This window comes from Phalacrocorax aristotelis, chromosome 10, assembly GCF_949628215.1.
Source record: "Phalacrocorax aristotelis chromosome 10, bGulAri2.1, whole genome shotgun sequence".
NCBI classification, from domain to species: domain Eukaryota; kingdom Metazoa; phylum Chordata; class Aves; order Suliformes; family Phalacrocoracidae; genus Phalacrocorax; species Phalacrocorax aristotelis.
The window spans coordinates 890,409-914,361 of record NC_134285.1 but is presented as its reverse complement, the minus strand read 5'-3'; the positions used below and the strand labels follow the sequence as shown (position 1 = coordinate 914,361).

The 23,953-nt window shown below is 59.9% G+C and overlaps 2 protein-coding genes across 3 annotated transcripts; one reads left to right on the top strand and one right to left on the bottom strand.

Moving 5' to 3' along the window:
* Nucleotides 1-260: 260 nt before the first annotated feature.
* On the top strand, nucleotides 261-5,874 carry PLK1 (polo like kinase 1). The gene is made up of 10 exons (XM_075104566.1): nucleotides 261-757; nucleotides 851-1,019; nucleotides 1,124-1,268; nucleotides 1,761-1,854; nucleotides 2,407-2,626; nucleotides 2,952-3,110; nucleotides 3,324-3,401; nucleotides 3,902-4,056; nucleotides 4,514-4,696; nucleotides 5,119-5,874. The coding sequence occupies exons 1-10, from the start codon at nucleotides 374-376 to the stop codon at nucleotides 5,323-5,325; spliced, it is 1,794 nt and encodes a 597-aa protein (XP_074960667.1). The 5' UTR covers nucleotides 261-373; the 3' UTR covers nucleotides 5,326-5,874.
* ERN2 (endoplasmic reticulum to nucleus signaling 2) lies at nucleotides 5,871-19,802 on the bottom strand. 2 transcript variants are annotated; one of them, XM_075104564.1, is made up of 22 exons: nucleotides 19,613-19,802; nucleotides 16,810-16,927; nucleotides 16,423-16,456; nucleotides 15,715-15,787; nucleotides 15,300-15,372; nucleotides 15,015-15,137; nucleotides 14,827-14,928; nucleotides 14,272-14,533; nucleotides 14,088-14,166; nucleotides 13,848-13,998; nucleotides 13,002-13,123; nucleotides 12,637-12,813; nucleotides 12,107-12,356; nucleotides 11,739-11,829; nucleotides 10,918-11,107; nucleotides 10,043-10,142; nucleotides 9,669-9,868; nucleotides 8,791-8,938; nucleotides 8,531-8,658; nucleotides 8,152-8,275; nucleotides 7,771-7,838; nucleotides 5,871-7,697 (listed from the first exon to the last, which is right to left on the bottom strand). In XM_075104564.1, the coding sequence occupies exons 1-22, from the start codon at nucleotides 19,721-19,723 to the stop codon at nucleotides 7,506-7,508; spliced, it is 2,916 nt and encodes a 971-aa protein (XP_074960665.1). In that variant the 5' UTR covers nucleotides 19,724-19,802; the 3' UTR covers nucleotides 5,871-7,505. The 2 variants fall into 2 exon arrangements, with proteins under 2 accessions (XP_074960665.1, XP_074960666.1); XM_075104565.1 differs by lacking the exons at nucleotides 16,423-16,456; nucleotides 19,613-19,802 and having other exon boundaries at nucleotides 16,810-16,893.
* Between the last annotated feature and the right edge of the window lie 4,151 nt (nucleotides 19,803-23,953).

The following is a 23,953-nucleotide window of genomic DNA, read 5'->3' as shown; positions in this document are numbered from 1 at the left end:
CACGCGTGTCCCGCTACCGCTTCCCTGCCCCACGGAGGGGTGGGGCGATCCCCGCGTGGCCGCGACCAACGGCCGCCGGAACAGGCGCCGCGCCGCGCCCCGCCCCATCCCGCGTGGGGGCGTGGCGCCGCCTCCCCACCCGGCTGCGGCGCCTGTCTCTTTAAGCGCGGCGGGCGGGGCGCTCCCATGGTGCCCCGCGGCGGGCGGCGTGGATTTTAAATCCTCTCGGCCAATGGGGAGCGGCCGCGGTCACGTAACGCTCCGCGGCTGCGTTTGAATCGGGCAGCGCCTGCCGGTCCCTGCCCGCTCCGGCCTCCCGCAGCCCCGCTCCGGCTCCCCGGCTCCCCCAGCTCCCCCAGCGGCACGGCCCACCATGAGCGCGGCGCCCGGGAAGGCGGCCCGGCAGGTGGTCCCGGTAGAGCCGGCCCGGGCGGCGGCGGCGGCGGCGGCGGCGGGCGGGAAGGAGGTACCGAAGGTGCTGGTGGACCCGCGGACCCGGCGCAGCTTCGTGCGCGGGCGGTTCCTGGGGAAAGGCGGCTTCGCGAGGTGCTACGAGCTGGCTGAGGCGGAGAGCCGGGAGGTGTTCGCGGGCAAGGTGGTGCCCAAGTCGCTGCTGGTGAAGCCGCACCAGAAGGAGAAGATGTCCATGGAGATCGCCATCCACCGCAGCCTGGCCCACCGCCACGTCGTCGGCTTCCAGGGCTTCTTCGAGGACGCCGACTTCGTCTACGTCGTGCTGGAGCTCTGTCGCCGCAGGGTGAGGGGCCGGGGTCGGGGTGGGGGGCGGCGGGACCCGCCGGGTGTGGGGGGGGGGTGCCGGTGTCCCCCGGTGCTGACTGTCCCCCCACAGTCGCTGCTGGAGCTGCACAAGCGGCGGAAGGCGCTGAGCGAGCCCGAGGTGCGGTACTACCTGCGCCAGACCATCCTGGGCTGCCAGTACCTGCACAGCCACCGCGTCATCCACCGGGACCTCAAGCTGGGCAACCTCTTCCTCAGCGACGACATGGAGGTGAAGATCGGTAGGTGCCCATGACGTGACGCCCTGCCAGCCCCCCACGGCAGGGACCCCAGCCCTGGGGACCAGCCCTCCAGGGCATCTCCAGACACTCCCTGTCTCTCCCAGGTGACTTTGGCCTGGCCACCAAAGTGGAGTACGATGGTGAGCGCAAGAAGACACTGTGTGGGACCCCCAACTACATCGCCCCGGAGGTGCTGGGCAAGAAGGGGCACAGCTTTGAGGTGGACATCTGGTCCATTGGCTGCATCATGTGAGTCGAAACACCTCTGTGTGGCCATGCTGTGTGCTGGATATGGGGCTGGCGGTCCCTCCCATCCAGGCCCCGCTGGACCCTCTGGGTTTCCATGTGAGCCGAAGCTTTGGGTGTGCTGTCTCCAGAGCGCCTGCCCTGGCTGAGCCCTGCTGCCAGCCAGCACACGACCCCGCCATGCTCCGCACACACTGGTGCACGTGGGTCTGCAGGCTGATCTGCTACACAGCATGGCTGTTTCGAGGCATTTCCCAAAAGCCTGCACTTCCTATCTGGAACTCTCCCCAGAGGGTACTAGATCTCAGCTTCCCTTTTCAGGGGGCAGGAACCAGGCACAGTACACATAGCCGTCTGTGCTGCCGCATGGCTAATGCCAAATGCGGTCCCTCTGCCAGGAAAGCCCCAGCGTGTGCTTAGGACAGAGTCATTTCTGCACACAAGTTTCAGAGTCTATTTTGCAAAACTGACACCCTTTTATCTCTAAACACGCAGGTACACTCTGCTGGTGGGGAAACCACCTTTTGAAACTTCTTGTCTAAAAGAAACATACATCCGCATCAAGAAGAACGAGTATACCATTCCCAAGGTATGGTGCTTCCCATGGGTGGATCCCTTCACCTCGCGGCCGTTCTTGGTCAGCCCTCTGCTGCACCGTCCTGCTTCTGGCACTTAATTAACGGGCTCTCACATAACGGTGAAACCGCTCTTGTTGCGGAGTGCCAGGAAGGGGGGGTTTCAGTTGGTGGTGGAGTGAACCCATAGGGCCAGCTTCCTCTTGGGGAGCCAGCAGCTCCTCCTGCCCCCCGTAATCCAGCAAAAATCCAAGCTGGGCAGTTGGCACGTGGGGTTAAATGGACATGCTCAAAGTCCACAAGGTCTGAGCCAGGTCCCCAGCTCATCCCACTGCTGTTGATTCAGTCTTGCTAAAGTCAGTTGACTTTAGGTTTTGCATGCTGCTAGCAGAATTGGGCAGGCACGAGAGCTGTCTGTTCCCTCAGGCTTGCATCCTGCTTGCCTGACGCAGCACAGGAGCTCTGCTCCGAGCAGGACTTCCCCCATGTTGTGTATCCAGTGCATTTGCCATTAGTACACATTGTCTCCTGACCCTTGTCTCTAAACTCTACCTGTCTCACTTTAGCACATCAACCCTGTAGCTGCTAACCTCATCCAGAAGATGCTGAGGTCCGACCCCGCCACGCGCCCAACTATCGACGAGTTGCTGAATGACGAGTTCTTCACGTCGGGATACATCCCCAGCCGCTTGCCCACCAGCTGTCTCACCATTGCACCTAGATTTTCGATTGCTCCCAGCGGACTTGAACTGAACGGGCGAAAGCCCCTGACTGCACTCAACAAAGGTAGGCGCAAGCGTGTGGAGGCGCGGCTGGGCTGCAGCGCTGGGTGAGAGCCTGCCTGGCCTCCGGCAACATCCAGAACCGTCAGTGGGGAATGTGGCACTGCCTCGCCTCTTCTCCCGGTTCTTATGAAAGCCTGGAGCACTCTGTGAGTGGGGGAGGGGCCTCCTCGCTCTTTGCCCAGAACCAAAGCAGGGAGGAAGTACCAGCCCTAGCTTTAGCTATATGGTATATGATGTGATTCTTATAGCTAGGGCAGAATGTACATTTGGTGGCTTTAGAAACCTGCTCCCTGGTCATGGCTCCGCTCTTCTCTTTCCTGGCCCAGGACCAGACAGCCCTGCACTAGAGAACTTGCCTGAAAAGGAAGATGTAGCTAGGCTGCGGGAGCTGGGAGATGCTGTTGACTGTCACTTAGCTGACATGTTACAGCAGCTGACTGCAGTCAACTCGGCCAAGCCCTCCGAGAGAGTGGCAGTGAGACAAGGTGAGTCTGGGCACAACCCCACCGGCACTGGCCTTCCCGGGTAGCTTGCTTCTCCATCACTCTGATGCTGAGAGACCAGCTGACCTCGGTTTCAGCCTGGAAGGCTGACAAGCGATGTAGTAGCTACTTGCCTTCCTTTTGGCCTTGCTTGCTTGCTGGGGGTGCACAGGATGCTGTGAAGTGTCTTCTAACAAACTCCTTTCCTTTCTGCAGAAGAAGCTGAAGACCCAGCCTGCATTCCCATCTTCTGGGTTAGCAAATGGGTGGACTACTCAGATAAATATGGTCTAGGTAAATAACATGGGGGCAATACTTCAGCCTTTGCTAGTTTCCGAGGAGGCTGGGGGAAGCTTTGATTTGGGCATCGCATGGGCCTGGCTCTTGAATCACAGTATGCCAGTGTGTGTGTCCAAGACCACCACCGGGAACGTTACCAAATACCCAGTGAATCCAGAGTAGTGGTCGCTGAACAGCAGCCCTTGCCCCTTTAAGGTGGAAAATGGCTACTTGCTGCATAAGATGGCTGGCCTCGCTCTGCAGTGAGCGCATGGCATGTACCCACTGTGGCAGCTAAACTTGCTTCTGCAGCAAGTGATGCAACAAGGATGGCAAGTGCAGAGAAGGAAAAGTGCCACCCAGACCTCTGCAAAGAGGAGAATCTTTGGACTTGGTGGGGATTTGGTGGGGTGGCTGTCGGGGAACCCCCGGACGATACAACCTTTGGCCTTAGCGTTTCACGCAGCTGGTGGTCCCGTGTATTTGAAGGCCTGATGGGCTCCCTTTTGAACTAGGCTACCAGCTGTGTGACAACAGTGTTGGAGTTCTCTTCAACGACTCCACTCGTCTTATTATGTACAACGATGGGGACAGCTTGCAGTACATCGAGCAAAACAGCACCGAGTCCTACTTCACTGTGAGATCCTACCCCTCTTCCTTGAACAAGAAGGTCAGTCCTGGGGACAGGAGCCCTCGCTGGGGGGTGGCTGCTCCTGCTGAGGCTTCTGCCAGCCTTGCTGGGTTTTGTTAGCAGGGTGGGCTAGAGAGGCTCGTCTGTGACCTGGGGTCGCTGGCATTCTGCAGGCTTCCTCTTGGCTGGTAAAATATGGCCCCAAGGACAGATACTAGAAGCTCAAACTGTTTATTTCTAGTTGCTATCTGAGGCTTATTTATGAGCAGCTTTACATAATTAAGCACTCACAAGACTTGAATGTACCAGAGTGTTCAGCAAAGTGAATCTCAAGTATCACAGAGTTAACTCTGAGTATGAGGATTTGCACAAGTTTGTGCAGTGACACCTCCAGCTCTGAAAGATATAAAGAAGGCTCTGGGGCTGTGATAGCAGCCCCTAGCAAATAGCAGGGGTCATCCTCAGCCTGCCTGCTCACAGCCTTTCCTCACTGCAGATAACACTATTGAAATATTTCCGGAACTACATGAGCGAGCACCTGCTGAAGGCGGGTGCTAACATCACGCCACGGGAAGGGGACGAGCTGGCCCGTTTACCCTACCTCTGCACATGGTTCCGGACGCGCAGCGCCATCATCCTGCACCTCAGCAACGGCACCGTGCAGATCAACTTCTTCCAGGTGAGGCTGCTGCTCTGTGCTTTCCAGGGCTGTAGCTCCAGCTGCTGAAAGAGCCCTGCCACACGCAGTGCTGTATGCAAAGGCAGCGGGAGGGAATAACGTGAGCCGAAACCTTGCCCAGTGAACCGAGCGCTGGGAGGCTCCTTGTTCCCCTTGCTCGTACACAAGCCACCCCCACACTCGTAGCTGGGGAAGGGGCTGTGTCCTTTGTGCAGCAGTCTCCCTCCTGCTAGTCTTGGGCGCAGCGGTCTTGAGCTGGCTGACCAGATGGATTTGTTCCCCTTTGCTGCGACCTACGAACGAATGGTGCAGCACGGTGCTTTGTCAGCATGCTTCTGGGTGCAGCTGAGATGGTTCATCCTGAGAAAACGCAGTCCCCGAGGAGAGAGTGCTCAGGGTGATGGTGTGTTCCCTCCCCACAGGACCACACCAAAGTCATCTTGTGCCCTCTCATGGCTGCTGTCACATACATAGATGAGAAACGGGACTTCCGCACGTACAAGCTGAGCCTCATCGAGGAACACGGATGCTGCAAGGAGCTGGCCAGCCGGCTCCGCTACGCTCGCACCATGGTGGAAAAGCTCCTCAGTTCAAAGTCTGGCTCTGCCCGTGTGAAACCCTCTGCTTAGACCCTGTCCTCGATGGACTCAACATCTGTGCCAAACTGCCCCAGCCATGCATGGGGAGGTCTAGTAGCATCCCTGCTCGCACCGTAACCTCCCATGGCATAGCTGGGCTCCCACTCCTGGCTACGGCCTCGTTGCCACAAGGAAGCCCCTGATGCTGTGGGAACGGTGTTGTTCACTCTGACTGGTACCCAAAGGTTTCTTGCTCCCCATACTTAATAGAAAGTCTATTTTTAATTGCATACCTAGTATTTTTTTCTAACTTCCCAAAGCCAAGAGGCTGATTCAAAAAAACAACACTCTTGTTTGAGGCTCCTGGGCCTTCTCTTGAGAGAACAAAGCACGAGGAGAGCAGAACTATCATGTAAGTTATTTGTACATGTCTGCACTGGTGCTCTAGGCTTTTGTTTCCTCTTGTAGACATTCAGGTAAGATATTTAACATGCCCAGGCTCAGACTGAGCAATCAGCCTTTTAATACTGAAATTAATCTACATGAAAACCTGAACTTTTGTATATTGCATAACTTGATTAAAGATTGTTTGCTGCAGTGTCCAAGCTGTCGTGGTTCCCTTTGGCTTGCTGTGAGGGAGGGAGCAGCACCTTGCCTCTGCTTGCCAAGCAAGAGCTGTCCTCTTCAGGAGCTCATGCTGTCTGCTTGATTGTGCTCATCTGCCCAGCTGTGCTGCAGGAGAGGAGAGCTCGGGGGTATCTAACGCAGAGGCTAACAGCCCTACCTTCTCATTTCCCACCTGACTGGCTCTTTACTACATAAAAGGTGTTCAAAAATCCGACTACAAGACTGAGAAAAGTCACCTACTGTAGCAGACTTGAGCAGGAGCCCAGTAAGCTGTGTTGGCTTCTCTCCCACCATTGCTGACTGCCAGCACTTACTGGTGCTCTCAGGCCAGTCTATTTTTAAGCTGGACAAGCTTTTTAGTTTTTATTTTTTATAACATTTTGTATAAAATGCTCTAGGCCATACACTATTCTGAAAACAACCCAGATACAAACCCCTTGTTACCTGTTTAACAATAATCCCACGCCCCAGCACAGAGAGGAATCAGACTGTACAAAATTATTGCTGTTCCAGAGGCAGCCTTGCCGAGGGGCTCCCAGGCTGCCCCCAGCCCCAGGGCGTGCTGCATGCGGAGGCTGCCTCCTGTGAAATACCTGCCCCGGGATGCTGTAAAATAGACCACGTGTGGCACACCTGCCCTGGGGTGGCAGGAGAGGCTGCGGGAGCTGCAGGTGTGTGTTCAGGGGGAAGGGATCCCTGGGGAGAAGGGAGGTCCCTGCCTTTGTACCCTGAGGCAGCTCCTGAACAGCCATGCTGCTGTGGGAACTGCTCGGCGCTCCCGGGCCCAGGGCTGGCGTGGAGGGCTCTCACTTGGCAGAACAAGAGGCTGCTGGGGACCAAAAGTGATTAAAAACACCAAACTTTTTCTCAGCCCAGCTGAGATCAAAAACTTCATTACTGGGGTGGTGCTGGAGGCCTCATGCCTCCTTCTGGGGTCGGTGGCACCTTGCCCTCAGCAGCCCTGATGCAAAGAGCCGGTCCGAGCCCCGGCGTGGCTGCTGAAAGCCGACCTGCTGTCCCTCAGCGGCGCTGAAGGATCAGCTCCAGTGTCAAGACTGGTGTATCGCTCCCGGCCAAAGCTGTGTTGGACGCTCGAAGAGCAGCTTTCCCAGGGCTGTGGCACAGCAGGACACAGCGCACCGATCCCCGGTAAGTGCCCCGTTGGGACCTGGCCCCAGCCCAGCTGCAGCGCCCGCCCTCAGGAAAATGCAACACCTTTTTCTTCTTTCTTCGCAAACGCTATGTCCACCACAGAGGTTTGGTTTTTTTTTTTGGTTCTCTGACACAAACACCTTCAGGCCCTTGAGTCTGACTGTGACATTTGCAAAGGTGGGTGCCCAGGTGGTCCATCTTGGGCTCAGGATATGCCAGGTGAGCGTCCAGTGCCACCCTATGCCCATCTCTTCTGGCCCATGCTGCTTGTAACCCCCACACGGGCAACCAGCCGGTCCTGGGGTCCCGCCTTGCCCTGGGGAGGGGGAGAAGGATGCCAGAGAACTCTCAGGGCTGCTCCAAGCTGCTGCAAGACAGGGCTGCAGGTACGGGCAGGGAGGAGCGGCCGCAGCAGCCTCGCGCCGCGGGTGCCGTCCCGACGCGTGTCCCGCTCACTCGCCGTCGCCTCCGGGCCCCTGGCAGTAGTACGAGTGGAAGAGCCGCTCGTGGGCACAGACCCTCATGGCCCCGTGCGTGTGCAGCAGCAGGCGGGGGAAGCGGGAGGTGAAGTACTGCACGAAGCCGTCGGGGATGGAGCCCAGGGCTGCCCGGACGTCTGCTGGCAGCTCGTGGTAGTGATGCTTCTGCAGGAGAGAGGGCGAGGTGAGCGGGGGGCAGGTGGGCAGCAGGGATGCAGGGGAGCCGGGGGGCACGTACCTTGTTCCTCATGGCCCGCAGGAGGTCACGCACCAAGCCCCCCTTGTAGGTGCGGAACTTCCGCAGGTCTGGGGAGATCAGGAGAGAGGCTGAGCAAGGGCGGACGTGGCGGAGCAAGGGGCGCACGGCTGCCCCAGCCCCTGGCACTGCCAGCACCACCCCGAGCCCTGGGGTGTGCACAGGGAGCACCGCAGCCTGCGGCAAACCCGGGCACCGCTCTGCTCTGCCCTCCCACCCTGGTTTTTGGCTCCTGGGCACGAGCAGCTGCCTCCTGCCCAGTAAAGGGGTCTGGACCTGGGAGCCCCACTCCCTGCCCAATTCTGCGTGGGGGGCACACCAGGCTCGGGCTGTAGCAGCAAGCCTGGACCCCTGCGGGCTCACCTGTCTGCAGCGGGAGGGAGATGTGCATCCTCCAGTTGGTCCTCACCACCGACCGCCCCCCTGCCTCCAGTGCGGAGACGATGGGACCCTCGGTAGGCTCCTTCTCAACGCGGTCACTGACGTCCTGCATGCCCAAGAGCAGGGACGGGGTGCGTATGGCACTGCCCTCGCCCCACACCACCCCATCCAGCACCAGGGAACAGAGCCAGCATTGAGGAGGGGATGACAAGGGTTTGGCCCTGACCCCAAACCCAGGGACCCCCCGACCCATTGCAAAAGTAGCTCACAATGAGCATGTTGACTTAAATACAGCTGTTTCCAGCACCTGTTTTTCAGAGCACACCTACATTCGCTGCCTGGTGGGATGGCACATGCTCACCTGGAAGAACTGCAGCTGCTTCTCCTGACTCCAGAAAAAGGGGTGCACAAGGACCATGGGGGCTGAGGGCCGGCGCTGGGGCTCAGGACTGATCATTGCTGCAATCAGCTCTCGCGCAACAAGCTTGTCTGGTAGGTGAAATGACAGAATGGAGACCACCACCACGGAGAACTAACCCCCTCGCCCCGAGAAGGACCGGGAGCTGCGCTGCTCGGCTCAGGGCTTCCCTGCAGGGCCACAGCTGTGGGGAAGGGTCTCACCGTGAGCTTCTTCCTGCAGGCAGCTCAGCTGGTAAGAGCCTGACAAGATGTTGGCCTGTCGCCGCAAGCTGTCCCCAAACGGGTGCTGCCCTCCTGACACCACGTAGTAGAAGACACAGCCGGCTGAGAAGATGTCCACAGCGCACGTCTGCAAAACACAAAGGGGGAGGTGGGCCCTCACAGCAAAGGGTGAGGGAAGCTTTGGCCCCCCCACCCCCCACTTTTCCAGTCTTTTATGTGAATGCTTGATCACTTCCTACAGTGCTGCTGGAAAACGCATTGCACCAGGGCTCCTGCCCGCCCCGCTTGCTGGAGTCAAGTGAAGCACCCATCGCATCAGGTCCTTATCAGGGACGAGGTTTTCCGAGGCACAGACAGATGTCAGGACTTCGTGGACATGCCAGGGCTGCTGGTGTCTCACCCAGCTGTGCAAACTGACCCCAGTACGAGGCTATGTGGAGCATGCTGCCAGCACCAGCACGTGCCCCGCCAGGGACCAGTACGGCAACTGGCTTCCAGTGGGAACAGAATTCCCTGGGCTAAACAGATGAACAGGAGCGTAGCCTGTGCAGCGAGCCACACCCCCTTCCGACCTCCCCATCCTGAATTTCCAAGGACTGTAGCCAGATGAGACACCCTGTGCTGAACAGAGCAGGCACTGTCCCCACCAGGGCAGGAGAGCGGGGCAGCTTCTGACTAGGGTGGTCCTGGCGAGGAGCACCAGTGCTCTGCATCTGGGCTGGATTGGGCTCTCAAAGCTTTTGGCTTAATTGTGCATTTCAGCAGCAGGCTGTGGGGCTGCTGCCGGCACGGGGGGCTCTGCCACAACCAGCTCAGGGAGGACCCTAGGCGAGGGGAGGCATCCACAGCTCACTGACAGGGTTCTCCTTCGGGGCCTCCTGCAGCACCTCGGGCGCAATCCAGCCCTCGGTGCCAGGGATGCCGGAGCGGAGGCTGAAGCTCTGTCGTCCCCCCTGAAGCTTCTTGCAGAGGCCGAAGTCAGAGATAACAGCTCGGATCTGCCCGTGGCGATTTGGGACGGAGATGAGGATGTTGCAGGGCTTCAGGTCACGATGGACTGGAAGACAGAGTGCGCAGCATCACCCACCAACGCGGCAGCGGGGCTGAAGCAGCACAGGGCTCTGCCTGCTGCCCTGCCTGCTGTGACCCTGCCGGCTGCTGCCTGGGGACGGGACCAAGAGGGGACCATGCCCTCCTGCCCCTGCGTGGCGCTGGGGCGCTGCCCCCTTACCGATGCTGAGGGAGTGGAGGTGGGCCAGCCCGGACATGGTCTGATGCAGCAGAGACACCGGGTCCAGGCTGTGACGATCGAAGTTGGGGCTTTCCACGTACTAGAACCACACAGAAATAGCAAGAGGTGAACTGAGGCCTGATTTACTGGGGCAAACCAAGGCAAGGCTTGCTGGGGGAGAGACTTCTCACTAGGCTGACAGAGGTGGAAGGGGAAAAGCCCATGCAGAGACCATTTGGGCCCAAGGCTTGCCATTTCCAAGTCTAACGGTCGGCATCTATGCCCTCTGCAGCAAACTGCCCTCACTTGTGTCCTTGGACCTCCACAGCTTCAGCAACATGCCTGCTTTATGGAGTGGTAAAAGGTTGCTTCTCCTACCCCATGCCAAGTCTCTTCCTGGCTGATGCGGAGGCTCGGAGCTCCCCTGCTCCCTCCTGAGGGGGCAAATCGGCAGGAGAACAAGGGCAGGGGCTTGGCTGGCACAGGAGCAGTGCTGCTGCCCGCTGCTCTGCCTCTCCAAAGCACCTCGCAGCCTGCCCGTGCCTGGTCCGACCCCTGGTCCCTCGGACTGCTGGGAGGCAGGTTCGGAGCAGGGCTGTACACCTCAGCCCAGGCAGGAACAACAAAGAGGGCTCTGAAGCTGGGTGCTGCTGGCTGCCCACCCAGCCCTCGGGCATGCACAGGGCGCTGCTCCCACGGGAGCACTGCAGGACCTCCCTAACAGCACAGAAAACCTGATGCATGTCCCTGGGGACCAACCTGCAAACACGGAGGTGGGGACAACCAGGATCGATCGATTGACAGACCCCAGCAGCAGCCCCATGCAGGCCACCCCGTGCCACCAGGACTGGGCAGGCTGGGGGCTGGGGGCTCACCTCCTGCAGGGTGGCGGAGCAGAGCTCGATGGCGATGTAGTGGAACTGCTTGTCCTTCTCGGTGCAGAAGTAGCGGACGACGTGGGCGTGCTCGTCCGACTCCCGGAGCAGCTGGACCTCACGATCCACAAGATGGAAACACTCGGGCAGGAGGCGCTTCACGGCCACGTTCCGGCCATCAAACTGTCCCCTGCGTGGAGAGCCAGTGGCAGCGCCGGTGCAGGGCCCTCCCCGGCCAGAGCAGAGCCCAGCGCTGCAGATGCACAGCCCAGCCAAGCTCTGGCCGATGCTGGAAACTCGCCCCTTTGGGTCCTCAGCATGCATCACCATGGAGTGACTCCCAAAGGCTTGTCAAAGCCCTGGGCAGGCAGAAATCTCTGCAGGGAGCTGGAAACTGGGGGTTCAGGTTCCCCTTTTTGTAGGAAAATAACCTCCTTCGCTTTAGGCTGGGTTTAGTGCCTGGGAAAGGGGCTCAGCCAGAGCCAGGGGAACCGTGTGAGGGAGTAGACCTGCCACTGCTGAGAGGTGCCTGGAGCAGGCGCAGCCCAGCTGCCTGGCAGCCTGGGGCAGGCAGGAGGGGAAGGGGAGCACAGGGCACTGGTGTGAGGTGGAGGCCTGCCCTGCATACCAGTAACTGGTTACCAAAGACCATGAGTCCATCTCTCCAGATGGGTTTGAGGAGGACCACGAGAAGAGGAGGGTGGCAACCCATTCTCCAACGCCCCGGAACCACCAGGGAACCACCAGCCAGCCAGGGAAGGAGCTGCCTTGTACTTGCGGCTCCGGGCAGAATCAGGGCTGGTACCCAGGGTACCACCCACCTGAAGACAAAGGTTCCTCCAGCTCCGTGGCCCAGCACGTCCTTGGGGTTAAAAGAAATTTTCCCAACTACAATCACGTCTGGTTCTGCATCTGCAGAGGAAGGGGAAGACAGTCGTCCTTCAACCTATGACCCTCAGTGCTATATGAGGGACATCCAGTTCTTTAACCACCTGGCTCTTCTTTGGGCCCTGCTACTCTTGCAATTGCTTTTGTAGCCCATGCTTATCCAGCAGCAGGTTTTGCACCTCCTCTCCCAACAGCTGGGGTGCAGCCCCCTCATCTGTGGGGCATCTCTGCTCCTGCTTTGGGTGACAACACCTACGGACAGAGAGCCCCTTGCACCTTGCCCATTCCCACCTGCACACACCTTCATCAGCCACCGGGACAGCCGGATCCGAGCTCACCATCCCATTAGCCAGATCCTCCAGGGAGGCCGAGGGGCCTGAGCTCTGTGAGAGCTGCATCGTGCTTCCCTGGCTCAGCCCCGGCTCCCCAGGCTCTGCAGGGACACCCTCCCCAGAGACCCGGCCTGGGAGCAGCATCTCCCGCTGCTGCTGCAGGAGCTCAATCTGCTTCTCCAGCTGCTGCTGCTGCACCGCGTGCTGCTTCTGCACTTTCTGGAACACAAACCAAGGGGATGCTCAGCTCCTGCGCCCAGAGCAGAGCCGGGGCATCGGCAGGGCTCGGCACAGGCAGCGTGTCTGCCCCTTGCCTAGCCGGCAGCGTGCCACCGCGGCTCGTTACCATAAGTACGTACGAGACAGCGCGGGAGCTGCGCGGCTCATGGCAGCCACGACACCGCTGCTTGTGCCACAAGGAGAAAAAAGGGAGTCCCCGGCCATTCAGAAGCGGCATTTCTGCGGCAGGCGGTGGGCTCTTCCACCGGCCACCACTCACCGTGAGCAGGAGGAACAGGACTCCCGCGCCGAGCAGGGCCGTGCTGACGCCAGCCATCACCAGGTCCCAGGCGCCGGCCTCGGGGTAGACCTCCACTTGCTCCCTCGGCGCAGGGTCTGGCTGGAACTGCCCCTCGCTGCGGACAGCCGGCTCCTCCGGGCCGCTCGGGGCCAGAAACTGCAACACATGCATGCCCGGGGCTGGGTGACACCAGAGGGACAGACTGCTGGGCACTACAGCCTTGCATCAGGACCCCCACCACGCTGGGGACCAGCCGCCCAGCCCCAGACAACCCAGCCCCTTCGGTGAGACCCAGCACTGCCCAAGGTTCCCCCCAAGCGACCCAGCAGAGCTCCATCACTCACATCATTGAATACGGTCCTGCCAGGAGGAGCCCTGGGGATGATGGTTTCTGTTGTCTTCCTCAGGTTCTCTGGGAAGGCTCGTAGCATCGTAGTGTGGACCACAGGAGGCGGCTCGTGATGCCCTGCAGTGGGAGGGAAACAGAGACAACCATCAGCTGGTCTCTGCTCACAGGTTCAGTTCCTCATCTCTGCACCCCGTGTCTGCAGCGCCGACGTGGGCTCGACAGATGGCTCCACCTTTCCTGGAGAAGGGGTGTTGCTTCTCATGGAACACACAAGAAACATCACAGCTATAACCTGCCAGCTCCGTCCCCAGGGACAGGGACCTGGAGCAGCAGCAGCCAGCAGAGGAAGGCAGAGGGCAAGGCCCCCTGCTCCCAGCACGCAGCAGGGGCCTGACCCTGCTCCTCTGTGCCTCCCCTGCCATCACCTCGAGACACCACCCTGATTTCCAAACATGCTGATGCAGTGTGGCGTCTCCTGCCATCGCACGGAGACAGCAATCACGGCGCGCCAATTAGCCCGGTGCCTGCGCGCATGGCTCGGCGCGCCACGGCACACCCACCAGCACGGGTAATTGTGAGCCCCGCTTCAAAAGGTCCCTGCACACCCTGGGTGGGGGCGGTGGGCGGCCCCTCCTGGGGAGGGGACAAGGATGGGCTGCAGCCAGCCCCAAGCCAGAGTCACTGCAGTCCCCGAGGGTGAGTCACAGCTCCCATTTGCCCCGCTGAGCAAAGCGGGTTGGGCTGCCGCCCCAAACACACCGGCAGCTCGGGCTGCCCCTCCCCGGGGCACCCTCCAGGAGCAAGGACGCAGGGGAGACCCGTGCCCCTGGCAGGTCCGCACCTATTAGGAGCCACTGGTTGTGGAGCGAGGTGATGCTGCCCTGCGGGTACTTGACATCGGTGCTGGGCGTGATCTCACATTCCCCCGACTCTCTCATGGTCACGTCATCCGTGGTGGGGCCGTTGATCCTGGCCAGCGTGATGCCCTGCGGCTGGGGGTCCAACAGCTCGTGGAGCACCACGCAGCCGGGACGTGCACCGGCCGTGTCTCACCCCGAAAGGTGCCAGCAGGGACACTCACCACCAGAGCCACGCTGCCGTGGACCAGGGAGGTCAAGGCATAGAAGCTGGCCGCATACTTCCCCACGTAGAGCGCTGGCCTGCAAGGCAGGGACAAGCATCAGCCTTCCATCTGTCACGGATCAGGGCGGCCGAGCAGAGGCAACACAAATGCCACCAGCTGCCAGAGCGCAGGAACCACATACAGCAGCTGCGTCTTGGTGGCAGTGAAATCCTTCATGGATGGGTAGCTCCACTTGAAGGGGTGGGTGCCCTGCGAGTGGAAGGTCAGGTAGCGCAGGGTCTCCATGGCCAGGTTGATGTGGGGGATGCGGCGGAGGCTGTCCTGGTGCCACACGTAGATGCCGACCACAGGCGAGCCATAGTTCTGCGCCCACAGGACCTCCCCGCTCTCCTTGTCCAGCGTCACCACCAGCCCGTCTCCGCTTGAGGCGAAGTGTGCCATTTCTAGGCAGAGCCAGAGGGAGGGGGCGATGCAGCCGTGACGGCCACGGGGCCTTGTGCCCCTCTGCTCCCCCTCAGTCCTGCCACCAGCCGCGGGCTGCCGCCTGCTGCTCTGCTCCCATGAGAGCCGTGGCCGGCACAGCGGCTGTTTTCCCCAGCCATCGGCACAGCCGAGACCCGCTGGCCATGGCCGCGCCTCCCCAGGGTCCCCGCGCAGGCAGGGTCCCGCCGCGAGTGGCGCAGAGGAGCTGGCTCCCCGGGCTCCCCGGGCTCCCCTGTGCACGGCGGCCACTCACTGTAGTGGTAGGACTCCTCGCAGAGTGGTGCCGAGTAGTCGGAGAAGGTGGCGTTCCAGCGTAGCTCCCGCGACTTGGTGTCGTACATGGTGATGACGTACTCTGGGGAGGAGAGCAGGGCACCAGGTCACTGCCCAGCACCCCGTTCCTGGGACTAGGCGGATGAACGGGGAGCAGGACTGGCTTACGGGTACGGCCGATGTAGAGCAGGGGACTTGACGGGCACAGCCCATCCCAGGCCTCTGTTGAGAGAGTGGTCTGCTTCTCTCCTGACTTGGGGTCCACGATGAACCAGGTGTCCTGCTTCTTCCCTGAGAATGAAAATACTTTTTTTTGTAAGTCTCTGCAGTCCTGCTGTCTGTCCCCAAGGCTTCCTCGTGCCTCCTCTCCATGGACTTGCTCCCGGGAGGTTCCCACTCAGCCTCTCCTCCTCCCTGGCCCCGGGTCCGGCAGAGCGGCCGGTCTCTGCGTACCGGTGTAGAGCACGCCATCCGAACTGCGGCATGGCGAGGACTGGACCAGCTCCGGGATGGTGAACGGCAGCTTCTGCAACACAGAGAGCAGCGTGGATGTGCGGCCAGAGAAACGCCTCCCCGAGCAGCAGCCTTCCTGCCTGCAGGAGCAGGGTGGGAAGGAGATGTCCCCGGGGACAGTCCCCTCCTCCTCGCCCGCCTTCACTGCTCAACCCCAAAGCAGGACGGAGTGGCGGGGAAGGAACGGGTCCCCGCTGTACGTGTCCCACACCCACTCAGCTGACATCTTCCAGGTGCGAAGGACATGCTGGAGCAACCAAAGGCCTGGGGCTCGCCCTGTCCAGCAGGTCTGCCCCGTCCCCAGCCCGGTGAAGCCTCAGGTGTGGGTGGGCAGGATGAACGCAGCCCCACTGACCATCAGGCCTTCTTTGTTTTTTCCTCCCAGGATATAGAGGCTGCCGTCATTGGGGTCTGGAAGGAACGCTGGTCTGGAAAGGGAGAGAGAGGAGGATGAAACGTGAGCTGTCCCCTGCCCTGGGCACATGCTCAGGACTGGAGAGGAGCTGCACTGAAGAAACCCCTCAGCAGTTTGCGCCACGGCGCTTGACCTTTCCTGGAAACCTCCAGCACTGGGTTTGGTAGGAGATGAACTCCGGCTCTGGGTCAGCACCGTAACTCCATACGGCCGCCCTGCGCCTCCCAGCCGTGCTGGCTCGGTGCCCTGCCCGCCCCAGGGGAGCTCCCTGCTCTCCTGCCTTCGCCCTGCACTTTCGGGTGGATTTCCCTCAATTCCTGCACTTTCAGGTGGGTTTTCCTCAATTTCACTTCTACGCTTTTGCGCATGGTGGTGCTGAGAGCTTCTGGGCTGTCTGTAGAAAGGCTACAGTTCAGGAGCAGGGAGCAGCTACTCCTGCTCATCATTGTGTATGTGGTGCGAGCACAAAGGGTAGCTTTAAGGCAACGCTATGGCGTGGGCTGGGGGGTTCATTTCTCCCGGGATGCCCTTTCTTGCTGTGAATCTGTTGGTGCATCAGGGCGGCCGTGCACCTCCGAAAGGCTCCTGCACAGCGCGCAGCTGCCTGCCCTGCAAAGGGCCCTCTGACCGCGGGGGGATGACACTCACTCTGCCACGTAAACCGGCACCTGCAGAATAGGATCTGAAAAAAAAGAGTGAAACACAGACGTCAGCAGCCTCTCCCTGCGCGCGGGTACAACGTGGCAGTGTTTACCAGGCGCAGCCACGAGCTGCCGTGCCCAGGTCCGCCGCCTATTTGCATTTCAGACCCAGAATAGGCACCACCGGCAGCGGGGGTCTGGCCCCCCCCATGCTCTCTTCCGCGCACAGCCGTGCCTGGGGCTGGAGCTGCAGCTGGCAGCGTCCCCCGGGGCTGGAGGAACTGGCCCAGAGCATGACCAGCAACAGCCAGGCTGGGGGGTGCATCCCTGACCCCCCATAAGCGACAAGCCCAGGGTGCCGGGCAGCACGAAGCACCCCCAGGATGCTACTCACCATCCTTCAGGGTCCACTTGATGTCACCTGTGCTCTTACTCACTGCATGAAGGTTTCCATCCAGAGTGGATATGAAAAGCAGTGTTTCCGGGACAGTCACGGCATTGCCTTTGAGGCACTATGGACAGAAACACCATCCTTAGAGAGCAGGGCCAGGCTTGGGGATGAGCCCCATGGCCCGGGCTGCCCCAGGCAGCTCAGCAGCCCCCCGCACCCAGCACGCCGCAGCAGCAGGCTGCGGGGAAGAGCCCCAAGGTCCCTTCTTGTCCCCAGTGAGGCAAGACTGGGAGGGACAATAATCTATTTCCTTGCACCGACATATTAAATCTGCTTGTTCCTCCAGCTCCACCCGCACAGGAAACCCGCAGAATTGCATCTAGTAACAGCTGTTTGGAGATGCTGTGTTTTATAAATCCCTGGCATTAAGCCCTGGCGCTAAGGTTGCTGTGCTCACAGTGAGTGGCACCCCGGTGGCATGTGGTCCCCGGCTCCTGCAGCACCGGTCATGTCCCACCGGTGCAGTCTGAGGGCTGGCGCAGCCTTTCCCCTTGTCTCCCCCAGAGCCAGCCTTCCTGCTCGAGGGGATGAGCTGCTCCCAGCCACGACTCCCGGCTGCCTTTCTAAAGGTGACACAAACAGCCTGACACCGGCTCCTTCCAGAAAAAAACGAGTTGGGTGACTTTTCATGCCAGAAATGCAATTAATGCCTTCAAAGCTACAAATTTCAGCTACCCTGACGTTGAGGGAGTAATTGCAAATTCATGCTGGGAAGAGGAGCTGCTGCTTCCGTGTACAGCATCCATATAGCAAATGCCAGCTCAGCCGCCGCAGCCTGGCACACACGCCAGCCTCACCCCGTCAACAAACAGGGATCAGCAAACAGCACGGGGACCCAAAGGGCTCCAGGGAGAGGCAGGGCTGGCGTGGCTGCCCCTGATGCCAGAGAGCCCGAGCAGCGCCCGGGCTCCCGCTGGCTGCGATGGAGAAGCCAACCGAGCGAGGTGCTGCCCCGGTCACTCGTGGGGGGCAGCCAAAGCACATCCCGTGGCCCCCGCAAGCCGCCCCCCAGCAGCCCCCTCGCTGCCTCTCACCTGTGCTGCACCAGCTCCGGGAGCCCGCGCTGGGCAGAGAGCCCGGCCTGGGGTCCCGGCCAGGCTAATGAGCAGGGACTGGCCGACAGCCTGTGCCAAGACGGTGCCCTGCGCACGAGCACGTGTCCGTCTGCAGAGCAGAACCTGATGGCAGTAACAGACCGGCCACAGCACCGTGGGGCAGGGAGACACCTTCTACATTGAGTCACCGAAATTCCTCCATCTCTAACAACACAGCAGCCCCGGCGGGCGCCAGGTCACCTGTTCTGCGGCTGTACCTCCTGCCGGGAGCACACACCAGCTCCCTCCCGACACACCTCACGACCACCCCTCTGCTTCGAGCTCAAGTCTATTATTTGCCCTTCCTCTTGTTTAATTTTTAAGTGAAATCAGAACGAGTTTCCCAGCTCTCGCCTTGTCCAGAGGACACGGCGGGGCAGGCAGAGGAGGGCAACTGCTACCCACCGCCTCTTCTCCAGCACGGTGCGGCCACGTAGGCAGGCTCACTGCCGGCTCCGAGGGACAACAAGCCAGGCCAGCAGACACAGAGCTCTTGTGGTGTGGCCACCTGCACGAGGGAAACAGCACCGAGACCGCCGAGCCCCCCAGCTGTCAGAGCTGCAGCAGGCTCTGCACTCCTGGGCTCTGTTTTTAACCTCCCCCCAGTGTTTTGCAGTTTCTCTCATCTCTTCTGCAACTACTGTTTTTTCGGAACAAAGACCAGGCTGCCCAGCCCGCTCCCCGCACACCACCACGGGCAGAACTGGGAGCACTGGGCGCCCGGGAGCAGCCTCCCTCCCCTCCACTCCCAGCCCTGGCTGCCCCAGCCCAGAAGCGCGGCTGCTGTTCCCACGGGATGTCCCCAGGACCCGTCCTTTCCCGAGGCTCCTCGGGACCTGGAGTCCGCAGCGATGCCGCTGAGGCTGGAGCTCAGCCGCGGGCTCCGGGGGCGCTTGCTCCCCCAGTGACAGAGGGGGACGGCCGAAACATGGCACCGGTGTCTGCTGCTTCCTCTGCCGGAGCCCCGCTGCTGGCATCTGCCAGAGCCACCCTGGCACGCCGCCCTCCCCGCTCGGAAGGCCAGCGGCGGTGGAAGCCGCCATCCGGCTCCGAGGGGCAGCCCCCGCCAGGCAGCGGCTCTGCGGGCAGGAAGGGGCCGGGGGCTCCCGGGGAAGGGGGCTCCGCTCTCGACCCCGGCCAGGCCCTGGGGTGAAGAGGCAGAGAACGACCTCCGCCCCGGGCGCTGCGTGTGACCCCTCGTGGATCTCCATCACGCACCCGCCAGCACCGCTAACGTACGGCCACGGGACCCCGCACGCAACCGCCCCGACCCCGCAGAGCCACCCCAGCCCCTCCGCCCCGCGAGCCACGCTCTCCGGGTGCCGGCCCCTGCACACCCACGCGCTCCCAGCGCGGATGCTCAGCCCCCGCGCTCGCAGGCTGTCACAGGCTCCTGCCTGCATGGCCGCGCACTCGCACCCGCGGGGGCCGTGCCTGCCCGCACCCCCGCGGGCCGGGCGCTCGCACACGCGCGGAGCGCAGTGCCTGCATGCTCCCACGCTCCCGAGCACGAGGGGGGTGGTGCGGGGGGTCGCTCGTGCCCCCCCCCCCCTCGCGCCCAGGGGACACGCACTGGCTTGTGCCGGTGCCCCCGCGCAGGACGCGCGCCCACTCGGCACCCGCGCTCTGGCCCCCGCGGGCTGTGGCCGTACCTGCGCCGGGAGCGGGAGCAGCAGCAGCGGGAGCCGCAGCAGGAGCCGGAGCCGGAGCGGGAGCAGCCCCCGGAGCAGCCCCGGGCGCAGCGGCGCGGCGGGGCCGCCCATGTCCCGGACATACCGGGGCCGCGGCGCGCAGGGCCGGGCCGGGCCGCGCTTATCGCCGCGCCCTGAGTCAGCGGGGCCGGGGCTGGGGCCGGGGCGGGCCCGGGAGGCGGCTTCCTCCCCCCGCCCGGCCCGATCCGGCCCCCCCCGCGCGGCGCTGGGGCAGCGGGAGGGCGCCCCCGGCCCCCCCCCCCCACCCCGTCGTTTTCCCCAGCCCTTCGCAGGGAGCCGGAACCCCGGGGCTCCCGCGGACCCCGACACCATCCCCACCATCCCCACCATCCCCATCCCCGCGGTTTTAGCACCGTTCTGGGAAAAATTCCTCCCGCTGGTAACGTGGGACAAGGCGTAAGGGCACCCACTCACCCACACCCTGGCCGTGACCCCAGCCCTGCCAGCCCCACTGCGGCCCCCGGGCCTGCAGGGAAGCAGAGGGCTCCTCCTGGATGCCCTACGCACCAACCCACCTTGAATTATCTTCAGATTCATGTCAGGAAAGAGCAGGGCACCGGTGCTTGTGAAAGAGCTCCTTCCGAGGAGACAAACCCGAGCTGAAAGGGATTTTGAGCAGGACCCCTGGATTATTATATTGCCCCTTGCTGTTCGGGCACAGTTTGATATTAAACCGAGCCAGAACCTGCCACTTCATGCACAATAGGTGGACGATATATCAGACATTCTGAACTGTCAGTAATAACACTCTGAGCGATCTCAGCCCTTTCTTTTTTTGAAGTTTCTAAGCCAGCAGCAAAGACGAGCAGCATTAGGAAGCCGTGGGTGCTGTAAGGCCCCGCACAGGGGCTGCTCCTGAGCACCTGCCTTCGTGGCTCTTGCACCCAAGTGGGACTTGGGGCATGGCCACAAGCCGCCTACGTGTACGGCTTACGGTGAGTGGGCTCAGCACGACAGGGACTTTGGCAGTTTAGACCAAGGTTAAACCCTGGTTCTGCACTGGGGGCCGGGGGATTGTCCCGCAGCTCACAGCCTTGTCGTGCGAAGGGATGTACGGCAGCAGTACGCCCAAATCCCCGCCCCGGGAGAAAGGCATCGGTGGCATCACGCGTGACAACGAGCACGAGTTCCCATGGATTTCTGCCTGCATCCGTCTTTCTGCAAAGAAACTCACTATTTGCTAACAGCTGTTCATGCGGTCGGAAGTAGATTAGTACATGCAGAATGTTGAAACACTCAAACTCAGAAATACTTAATTATCAAACTTTAATTCATAAGACTAATCTTACAGAGTAAAACAATAGGATAACCAGTCAAGGTTACACTTAAAAAATCCAGCAGTGCAAATCTAAGACTAAATAATTGTCATCTCCCTCTCCCCTGAAATAGGCAATACGTTATTTAAAAATACCATAATGCATGGTACTTACATATTCCATTTAAAATAAATCTGCAGTGGACACAAATATCTAAGACTGTTTTTTATTTTTAATATAAAACCAAAGAATGAAGTGCTTAGAACATGGCTAAGACACAGGGAACATCCACGCGCCTCAGAAAGCGAATCCTTGGCTAGAAGGTAAAATGGCCGCGTGTTTCATAGGAGACTGGCTACGGATCTCCGGGCCCCCCTCCTCCCTCCCCCGGCGACGAGGACAGGCATTAACAAGACAAGATGCCAACAACCTAATCCTAGCAGGTGGCGGGAGGCTGGGGTACAAACCTGCGCACGAAAACAGTTCCATTGGAAAAAAACAAGTTACAGAGGAAGCAAAAGTAAAAAGGGAAGTTTGGAGACAAACCTTGCTCCGCGGCGTTGGCGCAGCAGCAACCGGAGCAGGGCGCGGGCGCTGCTGCCGCCTCACCAGCGCTTGCAAGGGAACGCTGCGACAGGGAAGGGGAGCGCGCGGAGCAGACCACCACCGCAGCGTGGCACCTCGACCGCGTCGCTGCACGCGCGCTGTTTCTCTTTGGCCCTTGAAGTACGGAGGCAAGGGATACGAACAGCGCCCCGTGTGAAACGTAGCGGGTTGCGGGCACGCGTTACCCGCTGTAACGCATTGCGCGTTAGCAGTTTCCCATCGCTTTTTCTCTTCCATCATCACAACATCCTTATTTTAGTTACACAGTTCTCATCAGTGTCACTAATGGAAGTCGATGATTTACTTTCGTCTTAAACTTGATATGAAGAAATTTGTGAGCAATACAAGATGTTCGTGCACGACAGTCTCTGTTCAAACCCAGACAAGGTTCAGCGATATACTTTTGCATTCCTCATGCAACTCTCATCCAGGAGCTGCTCACGCTTGGAATGCACAGAGAAGGAAGGAACGCTCAACTCGGGACAAGGCGAGGAAGAAGCCCCCGGCAAGGGGAAGGAGAAGGGAAAGGGACGGCACGCAGGTGAGCTGCGGCACTCACCGCCACCGAACAGCTTGCGGAGGGCTGGGGGGCGCAGCAGGCCTCCTCCCCGAGGACGGCGGCAAGGGCAGCAGGGAGGGGGACGCTGCCCGGGCGCGGGGAGCAGCCGCCAGCACGGTCTGGGAGGCACCGGCTTTGTTCCGTGGAAACCCGTGTTTGCGTTACGGGGGCTTTAATCCCCAATTGATAAACCCAGCAAAGCACTTAATAGGACTTCGTACCCCAAAATGCTCACGGGGAATTACACGCGTACGCACCAGGGAATCGAGCTCTGTTGAAAGGAGAGCACTGAATTGTAATTTAACTGAAATAAAGTTTTGCACAAGAATCACCAGATATTACCATAAGCTTCCTACAGAAGAGTACGTGCTGGATCTCCAAACCATCTTTAGCAGCCAACTCAAAATACTGATTCTGTTTGCACTTTACTCACAACGCTTGTGTCTCACGGAGGACTAATTGCCACGTTCCTCCATGGGACCCTCCATTACGCTGAACCTGCCCTGGAGGCGATCGCAGCTACTGGAGAGTAAAGCCCAAAGTCAAGAGAGAGGCTAGCAAACGGCTCCCCACCTAGGCATGCGGTGACACCACCCAGCTAAAGAGATGGTGTTTTCTTAGATGTTAATGAACATTAGTTAATGTCAATAATCGCCTTGGAAAAATGGTTACGTACCAGAAGGTACAAAGCTGCACGTCATTCGGAAAGAGAAAGGATCTCAAAGGCGGTGCTGCTAAGTTCAGTTGGAATGTTGATTTCAAAGAGCTCCCAAGAAACCTACTCTATTAAGCTAACAAACACCAATTAAAACATCTTACATAAGTATCACTTTCCTGTATTTTAATTAAACTTTGCACATAGCCAAAAAAGTGAAACAATTTCATTTGTCAAATCAAGTTCAACTTGAAAAGAAGCACCTAAATAGGATCACATTTTCTTAGTTTATAGTGTTTTCTCCTCCGTGTTTAAAACTGCTTCATAACCAACTGTCTTTATGTTCAGTTTCTTTTGAGGTGACCGACTGTACCTGGCACTGGCCGCAGTCGTGCCCTTGGGACCGGAGCAGACAGGAACGCTAAGCGCTGCCCCGTAGCCCTCGCCCCGGGCGCCCTCCCTGCCTCGGCAGCCGCAGATCAGGTCTCTGCCCTCCCTCAGCACTGGCGGCGGAGCGTGCTCACCCGGGTCACCGCATCGGGCACAGAAGCCGCAGCAGCTCCTGGGGGGAGCTGGGATAAGACACGTGTCCCCTCAAGGAGCAAGCAAACGGGAGAAGAAAGGAAAACGGCACATGAAAGGATGTACAGACAGGCCCACGCAAGTCAAGGGGCAAGCGGGAGCCGACAGTCCCAGCACCAGCAAGGCAGCGAGCACAAAGGTGACCCCAAGTGACGGGAACCGCTCATGTCACCGACTTTCCCTACACCGCGGCGCGCACGCCTTCCACCGGGTCCCGAGTTTTAAATTTAAGCCTTTAACGCCAGGACTGGCTATTGGAAATTAAGAAGCGTGACAGCTGCACTGAAGTTGTAATTCGGTCTGCAGTTAACTCACGCCAACACCGGTACCTGCGCTCGCTTGCTCCGAGCCTCGGGGGGGCTGTTCCAGGGAGCTGACACAGCACTGCCGCAGGAAGAGCTCCTGTCTCAGTGCCTGTACATCAAGACACACTGCTGGTGGCTTGTACACGGAAAGGAAGTCTCTCAAGCTACAAGAGTAACAAGCACATCACTATTTTTTATGTAGGATATGAAGCACCTTTAAAATCCATATTGCGTGAATGTTCTAACTGAAAATACAAAACAAAAGCTGCTTACGTTGCTATCAAGAGTCTACGGGTAAATACGTAACCTTAACACATA